This window comes from Panthera uncia (genome assembly GCF_023721935.1).
Source record: "Panthera uncia isolate 11264 chromosome A3 unlocalized genomic scaffold, Puncia_PCG_1.0 HiC_scaffold_11, whole genome shotgun sequence".
NCBI classification, from domain to species: Eukaryota; Metazoa; Chordata; class Mammalia; order Carnivora; family Felidae; genus Panthera; species Panthera uncia.
Genome location: NW_026057578.1, coordinates 21,778,097 through 21,790,767, shown reverse-complemented (window position 1 = coordinate 21,790,767; position 12,671 = coordinate 21,778,097). Strand labels below are relative to the sequence as shown.

General features: G+C 47.5%; 2 protein-coding genes across 3 annotated transcripts in view; one reads left to right on the top strand and one right to left on the bottom strand.

The window, feature by feature from the left end:
* Positions 1-1,697, top strand: part of RPN2 (ribophorin II) — a 60,224-nt gene extending 58,527 nt beyond the window's left edge. For both annotated transcript variants that reach the window (XM_049650829.1, XM_049650828.1), the window contains one exon: positions 1,371-1,697. In XM_049650829.1, the coding sequence (XP_049506786.1) occupies positions 1,371-1,383 (13 nt within the window). In that variant the 3' untranslated portion in view covers positions 1,384-1,697. The remainder of the gene's footprint in view (positions 1-1,370) is intronic.
* Positions 1,698-5,571: 3,874 nt separating this feature from the next.
* Positions 5,572-12,318, bottom strand: GHRH (growth hormone releasing hormone). The gene is made up of 4 exons (XM_049650396.1): positions 12,121-12,318; positions 11,688-11,792; positions 10,156-10,275; positions 5,572-5,770 (listed from the first exon to the last, which is right to left on the bottom strand). Exons 1-4 carry the CDS (start codon positions 12,198-12,200, stop codon positions 5,572-5,574), a joined length of 504 nt encoding a protein of 167 aa, XP_049506353.1. The 5' UTR covers positions 12,201-12,318.
* Between the last annotated feature and the right edge of the window lie 353 nt (positions 12,319-12,671).

Here is a 12,671-nt window from a genome sequence, read left to right as displayed (position 1 = left end):
CCCAGTTGATTTTGTCCTGCATTAGAGTTGTTCTGAGATTTTACTTTCAGAACTAGTCCTTTCTGCTAAATATTGAGCTCTTTAATTCTTCAAAATAACTCTGGATTGATTTTTTTTTTCTTGCTATTTAGATAGTCTACCCTCATGCTGCTGCTGCCCCCAAATCACACTGCTTGAGAGAGAGGACGTTTGGGACTTCAGAGGTCGGGGCCTAGTATTTTAAAGGAAAGTCTGTGGTAGCTAAGTGCTTTTGATCTGAGGACAGACATCGATTTGATGAGGCACAATAGAGGCTGTACCTCCTTAGCCAAGACGGAGGCTGGTGGGCCGCTGCCCTTTCAGCTCCTCCTGTTTCATACTCACACTCTCCTCTCCTCATGGTCGTTCCGGAGCACACACGTTTTAGTGCACCTGGGAACCTCTGCATGTTGGCAGGGGATTAGGGGCACTCACTTCAGCCTTCAGGATTAGTTCTGTGCCTGTGTGTGTGTCCCCTGGAACTGTGGTTTAATCGGTTAGGAGCCTACCATTCTGCAAGACTGCATCGCCACCGCGTCAGCCCTCACCACTGGGTAGAACTGCCCGCTAAGGACGGCGTGCGTGTCGGCGCGGTGCCTCTGCCTGCTGGAGCTGCCCGAAACACCTGTTTGCTGCTTCACCCTCCTACTTGCACAGCAGCTGTCTAGATTGTCATTTCCGTTCTCATGTTTCCCCTCAGTTCGTAGAGTCGAGGGTAGGGCAGCCATGGGGAAAGAAGGAATAAGAGATAGAGAGGTTTTTGTCTCCTCTTAGAGTTTTTCTGTGAGCTGAGTTCCATTTTTGAGAATCGTTCTTAGGTTTAGACACTGAGGCTGACCATTGGCAAGAGCATGACTGGAGACCTGCATGGCAGGAGTATGGTGCGGGTTTCTGTCCTGAGTGGCCGGAATGTCATCGTCCAAGCTACGTGAGGGCCCGTGCTGGTTGGCGGACCCGGAGCGTGGGAAATTGAAGATGGACATTGTTTAGGCTTTCTTTTTTCTTCCCCTAGTTGAAATGTACACTGTCTTTCTGGCCTTGCACTGTGAGAGGTGTGCCTGGAATTACCTCATGTCAGAGCTCCACATGCCACTTTCTTTCCTAGTCGTCAGGTTTGCGCTGTTGTTCGTATTTACGCTATCATCAGCTTTTGCTGGAACTAGTGGTCTCACAATCTCTTGTGAAATGAGGTGGGGGATAAATAAATACAATTAATAGATTAATAATTATTCCTATATAAATAGGATCTTAAAACGGCAGAGAACCTTGGTCTCTCTGTTGTCACCAGTTAGGAACTGTAACAGCGAACTGAAACCTTCCGTAATTTGGTGTTTGTCTCCATTTTCTTTCAGAACAGCACATTAGTGCCTGAAGAAGGAAGGAAATTTTGCAAGCTGAGATGAATATCAAGAAAAGGAGTCAAGAACAATTCACAGTTTGTAGAGGAATGAAGAAACTTTATTTAAACAAAAAAAAGTCAGAATTGTGGTTATACGTTTGCTTGTTGTTTTTCTATTTCCCCGACACAGAGTGCACACCTGTGAGCCCAAATATCCTGTTTCTTTGGCATGGCGCCTTATCAAGAGGCTGTGAATATTCCTAACTTAGCCAGATGTTGCATTTGAAAAGTTGAAATTTGTAATTAATCTGTTTTGGAATAAAGAGAATAACAGGAACAACGGCCCGATTGAGAGTTTGTTCTAGTACTTTTGGGCTGGTGGGATCCCCGGGGTACATAACACGAGGACTTAGTTGGGAAGTATTGTTGACAAGGTGGCCAGGGTGTTTCTCCAGGCCTTTTTACTTTAGTCCTTTTTGCCTCTTTCCTAACAGGACTGAGAATTGCCTGGAAAAGTGGGCATTTTTTCTTCTCCAGTAGTGGGCACCATCTGTCTGCAAAGGAGCCCTGTTGATACCTGAAGGCCCCTCTGCTTTTGCCTTCAAAGTATGGGCTTGGCATGCAGTGGGGAAGGGGAGGAATTGTCTTAAAAGGAGGCGGGCCACATGAGTATTCTTAGGCTCTTAGAGGGACACACATATCTCAAGGATGTCCCTTTTGAAGTTGTGTCCAGGACCACCATTACCTGGAGGTTATATACTATCACATAGAGAAGAAATATTGAATAATATGGTTAAGTGTATAGACTTCAGTGTTATGCAAACCTGCTGTCGCCACTTGTTAGGGTGAGGGACGTTGGGCCGGTGGCTTAAGTTTTCTAAGCCTCCTTTGCTTCTGTAGAAGAGAGATAATGACTGTACTTACGTCATATGACTGAGGGAGTTTCCTGCATCTAAAGCGCTTGGCTCAGCTCTTGGCACCTTCCCCAATTAGCTCCTAGTTACATACTTTCGCTCATCACCTCTGATTCTATTAATTGAAACATCATAAATACATTTAGATTACTTTTGAAAAGCAGGTAATCCTCATGGTATTTATTGAATTTGGGAGGCAGAAATGATTTGAATCAGACTTCATTCCAGTGCAAGCTGGATTTCACTATAGTGAGGAAATTGGGATTTTTGGTTGGGGAAAAGAGATTCTGGAACTTTGGACTACTTCTGAATGGGATTCTACAGGTGACAGAGGGTGATGTGGGCAATTACAGGGTTGCTTCCAAGGTGGGAAGAAGGCCTCACCTTTCCCAGAGGCTGCAACCAGAGGTGGCCCATTGATAGGTTTTATTTGATCCATATGTTTTCTCAAAAACTGAATAAGCTGCTAACTTAACAAACTGAGAAAGTAATAAAAATACAGGTTTTGGGTGCTGGATTCTCTTTTTTTTTTTTCATTTTTTTATTTTTGTTTTTAGGGAGGGAGAGCATGTAAGTGAGGGAGAGGGACGGGGGGGGGGGGGGGGGGAGCAGGGAATTCAAAGCAGGCTCCATGCTCAGGACAGAACCCCACACGAGGGCTCAATCCCATGACCCTGGGATCATGACCTGAGCCAAAATCAAGAGCCAGATCCTCAACTGACTGAGCCACCCAGGCTCCCTGGGTTTTCGATTCTCTTAAAAAAGAAAATCTGAGCCTGTGACACTGGGCCTGATTGCTACATGGCAACAATCAGCTGGAGCCGAGCAGCAGCAACTCCCTGCCGGTGGGGCCTGCTCTTTCCGGCTTGCCAGAGCTCCGTCCCCACAGGTGTCTGTGCGTCTCACCACAGCACGGCGCCTCTGCTGTTCCACCTGCCAATTTCACCTGCCTGGTTCCTGTCGACTATGACTTTGGAAGCCTTCTTTGCTTTTAAGTGTTTGTTTCTTATCCCACTCTGTGGGGAAAGGGTAATATTGGGCTCTAGAGTGGCTCCTAGTGACCCTACTTAGGCTGGCACCACACCAGCTCCGTGGTGGGGGAGGGATGACAGCAGGGGGAGCCCACCCAGCTGGGACTTACACCTAGAACCAGATGGGTACAGTTCTGGAAGACAGACCAATGAGACCTGATGGACCGAGGTGTAGAGAAAGGGTAAAGCCTGAGAACAGAAGTATAGGGGCTGCAGGAAAGGAAGTCAGAAAACAGCTTCCAGGCTGGTTGAGGGTTGGCCTGTGGACCCAGAAAGGAGCTGGGGAGTAAAGCACAGCAGACTTACTATGTGCCACGCTCTGTGCTGTGTCGAGCTGTAGCCGAGAGCAAGACGGACAGTTCCCTGCCCTTGATCCACTTAAAATTGGAGGGGACAGGGGAAACAGACTGCAAATCTGAAGGGCTTTCAAGGAAGCACTTTTTACCTAGCGGGGTTGGGAAGGCTAAGCTGACACCAGAAGGACAAGAGGGAGCCTGTGCAGAGCTGGGAGAGAGCACTCTGGGCATAGGGTCAACATATGCAAAGACGCTGAGGCAAGAGCTTGGCATGGCATGTTCGACCTGAAGGCAGGCCAGTATAACTAGGGTGTAGTTAGCAAGGAGGAGAGTATCCTTGGAAGCCAGAACAAGTACAGCTTTTAAAGGCTGTGGTAAAGGTCACAGATTTTATTTTAGGACCAATGGCAAATTTTAGGCAACTTGAATTTTATGCTGGGACAGAACAGAGTGTAATAATGTGTAATAATGATTTCAGGAATAGAATTTAGTGATTCATCGCTTAACATATAACCCCTAGTGCTCATCCCAGCAAGTGCCCTCCTTAACGCCCATCGCCCATTTAGTCCAACCTCCCACCCAACACCCCACCAGCAATCCTCAGTTTGTTCTCTGTGTTTAAGAGTCTCTTAGGCTCCTGAAACTTCTCCTGGACCCATCTCTGCACTTTCTTGTAAAATTTGTTTAATAAGAATTCTGCTAAGTCAGTTTAACCAGAACCTACCCCCCACCTCGATATCTGATCAGGTCCTTCTTCTCTACCAACCCCCAGGTGATGTCTGAGTACCCTGGCCTGTCTATAGCAGGGATCTTGTTAAGGTCCGTTTAGTCAGAAGCCATCCACCTATCCCCACCCTACTCCTTGGCTATAAATCCCCCCTTGCCGATGCCGTATTCTGAACTGAGCCCAGTTCTATACCGAGGTCTCTTTCGCCCTAGTGCAGTAGTCCTGAATGAAATCTTACTATTTTTACTATGTGGCTCTGGTTTTTCTTTGACAATGTAGTAGTGCTGAGCCTGGCTTTCTCTAAGAAGTATTAAACATGGTGATTTAGAGCCCAGCTGACCTGCTTGATTAGCTCTGTGCCCTTCTTTACCCCTCAGGGTCTTAGTTTCCCATCAGTAAAAATGGGGATAATACCTCCGAGAGCTTTAGAAGGATTAAATGAGGTCACAGCCAAAACACATACCACAGTGCCTGGCGCTTAGCATTGACTCCGTATTTGCTCTGGTCAGCGCAGATATTGGTATCACTGTTATTTCCTGTGTGTCATTAGTAGGATCACAGAAAGCAGTTTGTACCAGGCCCATGTGTTTATTTGTCTGATTGTTTAATTCACTCGATTCCCCAGCTCACATTTCCTGAGGGACCTGGAATCGTGAAACCACACAAGAGCGCTGCCCTGGAATGAGGAATCGGTTCCCGGCTTTGCTCCCTCTGCGCGGGTGGGACCTGGCTGGGGCGCCTGACCTCTGTGAGGCCACCCCTCCCTGCCTTTCTCCAGAGGGCTGTGGGAGGCAGCAAATGCAGTAATGGATGGGAAACCTCTCTGTGAACTTTAAGTTAATACAAACATAAGGGATTATTATTAAAAGCGACAAGTCCCCCATTGATTAGAGCATTTCCTTAGGGGGAAAAAAATAACACTGGGTCTTAAGTAGGACCCCCACGGGAATGGGAAGCTCCCAGCCCCTCTGCGGGGAGGGGTAGTCTTTTAAGACACCATTAGTGTTGTAGTTAATGGTGATAAAGCACCGGAATTGTGGCCATCATGGTTTTTTCCTTTATAATTGTATTCGCCTTGAAAACCACAAGTAGCAGTGGGTCCCAGTGGTCATTATTTCATTTGAAAAACTAATTGGAAGTTGGGAGAGTCCTCAGTGTTTGTTTCTGTCGGGGTGGAGGAAAGAGATGAGCAGGTGGGTCTGGGGGAAGGAGGGGGCCTCGGGGCTGGCCATGGCGAGCCCACCATTCAGCAGCTTCCTCCTTTGTTCTCCTTCCTTGGCAGGTTCTCGGCCTGCCCGCCTCTCTTGGTTGAAGTGGACTGCCAGCCCTCAATGGCCAGCCTTCTCCTCTGGAGGGGGCTTTTGTCCCCCATTGTTGGTATGGTCTCCTCGGCAGAGCCGCCACAGTGGTCCCCTGCAGAGCCTTTCCCACGCCTGACATTCTTTCTTGGAGGGTAAACTGGGGACTCCCAGGGAGAGCAGGTGGTCTAAACCCTGTGAAGAATCAAGCTGGCTTTACAGTTCTGGTGCAGGGAGACAGGAGACCTGCCTGCCAGGCCCCAGGTCAGTGCTGTGTGTCCCTGGCTGCAGAATGGGAGTAGGGATTGCTTGTCTCTGAGTCCCCATCAACTCCAAAATGCTGTGATTCTTCATATACTTTTAATCAAAACAGACTTCCCATCATCCGGACTTTTCATAGTTGTTTTTTTTTTTTGTTTTTTGTTTTTTTGTTTTTTTTAATTACAGCAAAATACACAAATCTTAAGTGTACAGCTCAATGAATGTTTATATCTAACTACACTGCTGTAACCATTGCTCAAAGCAAAATATAGAACAATTTATCCCCCCAGGAAGTTGATGGATTCTAAGAGGCATGTGTAGGGTAGATGATACGCGGGGGTATTTGGCCCAGGTGAGAAATGGTTCATCAATAGAAAAAGCTCAGTAGTCCTGGCCTGGATACCTGTGGTCAGTGGCTTCAGTTCTTTGCTTCCCTTTATAGCAAAACCTCAAAGTGTGCTGGGTGGCTCAGTCAGTTCAGTGTCTGACATTGGCTCAGGTAATGATCTCAAGGTCCATGGGTTTGAGCCCCACATTGGGCTCTGTGCTGACAACTCGGAGCCTGCTTTGGATTCTGTGTCTCCCTGGCTCTCTGCCCCTCCCCCATTCACACTGTCTCTCTCTCTCTGTCTCTCTGTCTCTTAAAAATGAATAAACGTTAAAAAAAATTTTTTTTAACTCAAAAGGATTAGCTCTACCAGCACTATTTCATAGAGTAATGATGTAATGCAAGCCACATGGGTGCTTTTTAAATTTTCTAGTAACCACCATAAAAATGTAAAAAAAAAAAGGGGGGGGCATCTTGCTCATTTGGTGGAGCATGGGACTCCTGATCTCAGGGTTGTGAGTTCAAGACCCACAGTGTGTGTAGATGTTACTTAAGTAAGTAAATAAATAAAATCTTTTAAAGAATAAGTTTCTTTAAAACATTTTTTTAAATGTTCATTTATTTTTGAGAGAAAGAAACAGAGCACCAGCAGGGGAGGGGCAAAGAGAGGGAGACACAGAATCTGAAGCGGGCTCCAGAGCCCGATGCAGGGCTCGAACCCATGAACCATGAGATCATGACTTGAGCCGAAGTTGTACGTCCACTCAACCAACTGAGCCACCCTGGCTCCCCAGTTTCTTTTTTTTTAAAGAAAGATATTTTTAAAAAAAGTAAAAGAGAAACAGGTGAAATTAATTTTAATATCTTATTGAAACCAGTATATCTAAAATATTATTATATAACCAATATAAAAAAACATTGTGGTATTTTGTATTCTTTTTTCATACTGTCTTTGAAATCAATGTCTATTTTACACTTACTGCACATCCCGGCTTGTACTAGACACGTTTCAAGTGTTCAGTATCCACATGTGGCTAATGGCTACCATATTAGACAGCCAGGTCTGTAACTACCAGCTCTGATTCCTCTCCTTCCATGCTCTTGCCTCGGGGCCTTTGTGTTGGGTTTTCACTCTGCTTGGAATGTTCTTTACCCAGATACTCACACAGCCAACCCCCCTCTCCTCCTTCAGGCCTTTACTCAAATGTCACCCCGTCACTGAGGCCCTCCCTGGCCACAGCGCAGCACAAGTATGGACTCTAGATACAAAAATGCCCTCCCACACTCTTCAACCCTTTAAATGTTTCTCCTTTGCAACTGCTGCCATCTAACATTTCTAGATTTACTTGTTTTTATTATTCTTCCCCCTCATTAGAATATAAGATCTTTGCCTGTTTGCTCACAGTTGTATTCCCAGGGCCTAGAACAGTGCCTGGCACATAGTGGGTACTGTACAAATATTTGTTGAATGAATAAATGATATTGCTCGTGGATGAACAAGCCACCAGTGGATGAAGGATGACTTTGGCCCAGAGTGGATGGGTATGATTAAGAGCCTGGTTCTGAACCAGCCTGCCCGGGTTTGAATCCCTGTACTCTCACTTGTCAGCAGTGACCTTGGCAGTTCAGTTACCCTTTCTGTGCCTCAGTGTTTTGTCTGTGAGATAAGGATACCGAGACCTCCCATTAGGCTGTGTGAGGAGCATATGAGATTCCATGCATGAAGCTTCCCGGCTACCACTCCGCGTACTTGGTAAATGTTAGCTATTTTTGTAGTATACCTTGTAATACCTCTTTGGGAAATGGAATGTGTAAAACACGTAAAAAATTAGGCAGAAGATAAAAGGAAATTGAGATGCAGAACAGTATGGGGGAATTTTATTGTATCTGAAGGAAAAAGGTAGGTCAGAAATTAAATAGGATTAACTGGATGCAGTTGTGTTTTGGCTGCAGGTGGCATAAGACACAGGTGGAATCCTCATCCTTGGCGATTCCTGTTTCGGAAAGAAAGATGAAGCTCAACTAGGGAGACCGAAGCAAGGGTGAGTTTGGGCAAGACACCTGGAACTAGGGTGACAGGTGCTCCAATGTCAGGCCTAGCTGTCTGGGTTCCAGAAGAGGGACTATGGGAGGAAGGGAAGGATCTCACGGGTTCCAGCACAGCGAACATCAGTCTCAGCCCCAGCTCTGCTCACCTATTCCCACGGAGATCCTGGGCCAGTTACTTCCTCTTGAAGTAGCCACCTCTAATCCCCAGACAGGGTTAGATTAGGTCATTGCTTCTGGCACGTACGTTCAACCACACCCCTTACATCTCTTACCACTTATCACAGATTAAATAATCCACTGTTGGGGACTTGCTTAATTTCTGTCTGCCTCAGTGTGTCAGTGAATTTCACGGGAGCAAAGACCACTGTTGTCCTATTCACTGCTGTAACTCTCAGCCCAGGGCCTGGCACATCGTAGTCAGGGGACGATATTCCAGAGAGAGGAGGACAGATAATTCTGAATCTCAGTTTCCTCACAGGGCCATTAGGTGGACATAAAGTGTGGTGGGTGCACAGATGTGCCGTCTTCCAGATCATTCTACCCTAAGGTCTAAGAATTCATTCTTCTGTTATGTGTCCTCAGGCCCACCAGGAGATCCTAGGATTTGCAACCCTTAAACTGGAGGGGGAACAATGTTTGGAGCAGCCTCCAGGCCCCTTCCTGCCTGCTCTGTGACCTTGAGCTCTGCAACTGTCTCTGGTTTTTAACCTGCAGGAACACAGCCTGTGTTCTTAGCACTTGGCCCTCCTTGGGGCCACTACACCCTATCCCACCAGGGCCTGGAGGGAGCCCTAAAGCAGGTGAATGATGACCTAATCCCAGCGTGGGCTGCTCGGGGGAAGCGTTATTTTTAGAATTCTAGTCTTAGGATCCTTAGGGGTGATTGGAGCCCTTCCTCCCTTCACAAAGGAGGAGACAAGGAAGGCAACTTGCTGTGTGTGCCTCCCAGGCTGGCTCTCGCCCCTCCTGCAGCCTGCCCATCTGCCTGCCACTCGTGTCTCCACAGGACTGTGGTTGGTGAGATCTCTGGGCTCTTGGTGTCTAATTAGGTTGGGAGGAAGGTGCGGGAGCACATGGAGAGCTCTGCTCGGAATGGATTTGCTTAATAGGCTCATCCAGAGGTGACTGGCAGAGCCCTGCTGGGACATGTTTGTGCTCACAGTTAAAATCAGGCTCAAAAATACAGCAGTTTCTCCACAAACAGTCCTGTCATCCCTGGGGAGTTGTGTCTGTGAAGTGGACCTCCGTGTGAAGAAGGGAAGAAAATAGGTCTTGGGTCTGGCTTTCCAGTCCCTGACTTGGGGCCAGCTGCTGCCCCTCTTCCCTTCAGTTTCCCTCCTCTCTAAGCCGAGAGCACTCCCTGATCTTCCCTGATACCCAGGGGAACATGAGGGGCCATGAGAGGAGGGGTGACTGTCCTTCCCAACTTTCCTGGTCATGAGTGCTGCCCACGCTAGTCTGCCCGAGGGTGTTGGGAGGGGCTGGCCTTTCCTTGGCCTTGTAGTTTTGGAAACTTGCCAATGGACCCAGGATGTGCCTGTCACATCGTCTGCATCAGAATCCCCTGGACATCTTTTAAAATTCAGGTGCCTGGTTCCTATCCCAGAACTACTGAGTAGGTAACATTTTTGTACACAGACGCTGAGCCTGGCCTCTTGCTTCTCACTGGAGATACAGCAGCAGATAAGATCTGGTCTCTATTATGCATTTTCTCCCCTTCCTCCAGTTCTTCATATGTGTAAGAAGGAACCTTGTTCCCAGTTTGCTTGGCAGGGCCCCATGTCTCTGGAGAGGAGGGGATTCTTTCCTTTTCCTGGCAACCCATGCGGAAGGAAGCCTGCAAGGTCCCTAACTACACACACACGCGCGTGTGCATGCACACACATGTTCCTACCTGTGCTTCTGCAGCAGGGCCACCAGGATGCTCTCCAACGCCATCTGCTTTTGACCTGCCCACACGCTGTCCACCTGACGGCCAAGCCGTACCTTTGCTCCTTGCTCCTGGTTTCTCTCTCTGTTAGATTAGAAAAAGAGCAGCAGTGGAGGTGACTATTTGGATAGGATGTGGAGAAGCCTGGGAAAGGCCAGGGCAAAGTAAGCAGAACACCTATGTCCTTATACCTATTCCAATATCTGGTGTGGACTCTTTCACCCAATCGAACTAGATTCAGCAACACTTAGGAAGGTGCTCGATATAGTAGTGAAGAGCATAGGCTGCGAAATAGATTTACAAAATACCTCCCTACAGATTACTCGTTAATTATAAAGGAGAAATGTTAACTGGACAGAGGAGAAACGTGGCAGACATCACGTTAACCAGGCGATTAAAGTTACCATCACCAATAAGGGGATGAACTGACATCATGTGCCTCCTGAAATAATGCACCAAGAAGGAACGATATCACTGCTATGAATGCATAACCTGAATCCAATCATGAGGAAGCATCAGGCAAATCCAGTAGGAGGAACGTAGGGACGTTCTATAAATCATAATTGAACTTTACTAATAAAAAATGTCAACGTCACGAAAGACTGAAGAGCAGTTCCAGATTAAAAGAAACTAAAGAGACATGGCAATTAAATGCAATCCATGACCCTGGCTTGGATCCTGGATCAGGAAAATTAAAAATTGCCATAAAGGACATGTTGGGAAAACTGGTGAAAGGTGAATGTATACACTAAGTAATAATTACACTGTGATTATATCAGAGAATGTCCTATTGTTAGCTGTTTGGAGACACCGTGCAGAGCTACTTACGGGTAAATGGTTGTGATGACCGCAGTTTACTCTCATATGGGTCAACAGAGTAATGACAAAGCGCACATGTGTTTGCGTGTGTGTATAAGCAAATATGATAAAATATTAGCAATTGCTGAAGATAGGGAAAGGGGATGTGGAAGTCCATTGTATTATTGTTGCAGCTTTTCTGTATGCGCCAAACTTTTTCAAAATAAAAAATATACAGGCTGTGATGTCGGGCTCTTTGGATGCTAGCTGTCTGGGGTGCGTCCTTTAGAAGCTATTAACTGCCCCGTAAGATGGGAGTAAACAGTACCTACTTTGTAGGGTCGTTACAGGCAAGAAACCAAGAGTAATGGCTAACACTACCAAGGGCTTCCTGTGAGCCCAGCACTGTCCTGCATGTATGGAAATGTCTGAGGGCACAGCCTCTGTGTCCAGCGCAGAATCATGATCAGATGGTAACTATCATTGGTATTATTACTGTTGGAGCCTAACATGGGGAGAAGCACATCGTTGGTGTTCAACAATCATAGCATAATTAGAGGTAAGCCGGGGCTTCGCGTTAGGGCCTTTCTGCTATGGCAAATCCGGAAATAATAGATGCTGTGCCAGGCAAGGGACCAAAAGTCCCTCCAAACTCTGATGCTTGGAAGACTGGGCAAAAACCCACTAGACCTGCTTACCCCTGCTGCCTGCTCATGATGTCCTGCAGTAGCTTGCGGGCAGACAGCTGACCCAGCACCTTCCGGTAGCTGTTGGTGAAGATGGCATCTGCATACCGAGGCATTCTATATGGAAGGAGTCAGAGGTCAAAGGGCTGGGTGGCAGGGCTAGGTGAGGAAACGGGGTGGGGTGGGGGGTACTCACCATGTCCCCGTAACGTCCTTCTGCCCTTTGCCCTACTCATCCCCGGAGAAGGTAGGACCCAGGACTGGGAGGCTTCTCTGGAACTCAGGATCTGCCCCCCTCCCAAAGATAGGCAGTGGGGGCTGCCTGAGGAGATGGCTGGGGGCCTGCTTAGGGCTCTGTTCTGCACGCCCTAAATCATCCCCCACTGGGCTGCAGGGATGGTTCTGGGACATTGGGTATCTAGGCCCTGGCGGCAGGACTGCTCACCTGAGGGGCAGGGATGGCGGGGAGCAGTGGGAGCCACTGTCGAGGGTGAGGATCACCAGGAAGAACACCCAGAGCAGCATCCTTCACCCCTGCGGTGGCTCCTGGAAAACGACAGAAGGAGAAGGTCAACTGCAGCCATAGCCACAAGGATGCCTTTTATTGGCTGGGCCCAGTTCTGGGCTTGGCTGTATACAAGCCTTAGTCCTCGTCATTTGGAGGCGGTGAGGTACGAAAAAGAACCCAGACTCTGGAAGTCAAACAGACCTAGATTCAAGTCCTGCTTTTGCCAGTCACAAGCTTTGACCTCATTTTCTGCATCTATAAAATGGGCATGATAAGCTACCCTGCTGACCCCATAGGGTTCCATGGAAAATTAATGACATTGGTGAAAATGCCCCTTGCTGTAAGGCATCATATGTGGAATTCAGGCCTCAGCAAGGGTTGAGGGGTACACCTTCTCCTAGTCTCCTAAGTCACCCCACCCACTGTGACACTTGACAACAGTGAGCAGGGCCAACAGCTCAGGCTCTGAGTCAGACAAATCTCAGTTC

Coding starts and splice junctions, on each gene's coding strand:
- GHRH (XM_049650396.1), bottom strand. CDS start 12,200: ATGCTGCTCTGGGTGTTCTTCCTGGTGATCCTCACCCTCGACAGTGGC. Junction 11,793..12,120: donor CCGCCATCCCTGCCCCTCAG/GTGAGCAGTCCT, acceptor CCTTCCATATAG/AATGCCTCGGTATGCAGATG. Junction 5,771..10,155: donor GCCCTGCTGCAGAAGCACAG/GTAGGAACATGT, acceptor TTACCCTCCAAG/AAAGAATGTCAGGCGTGGGA.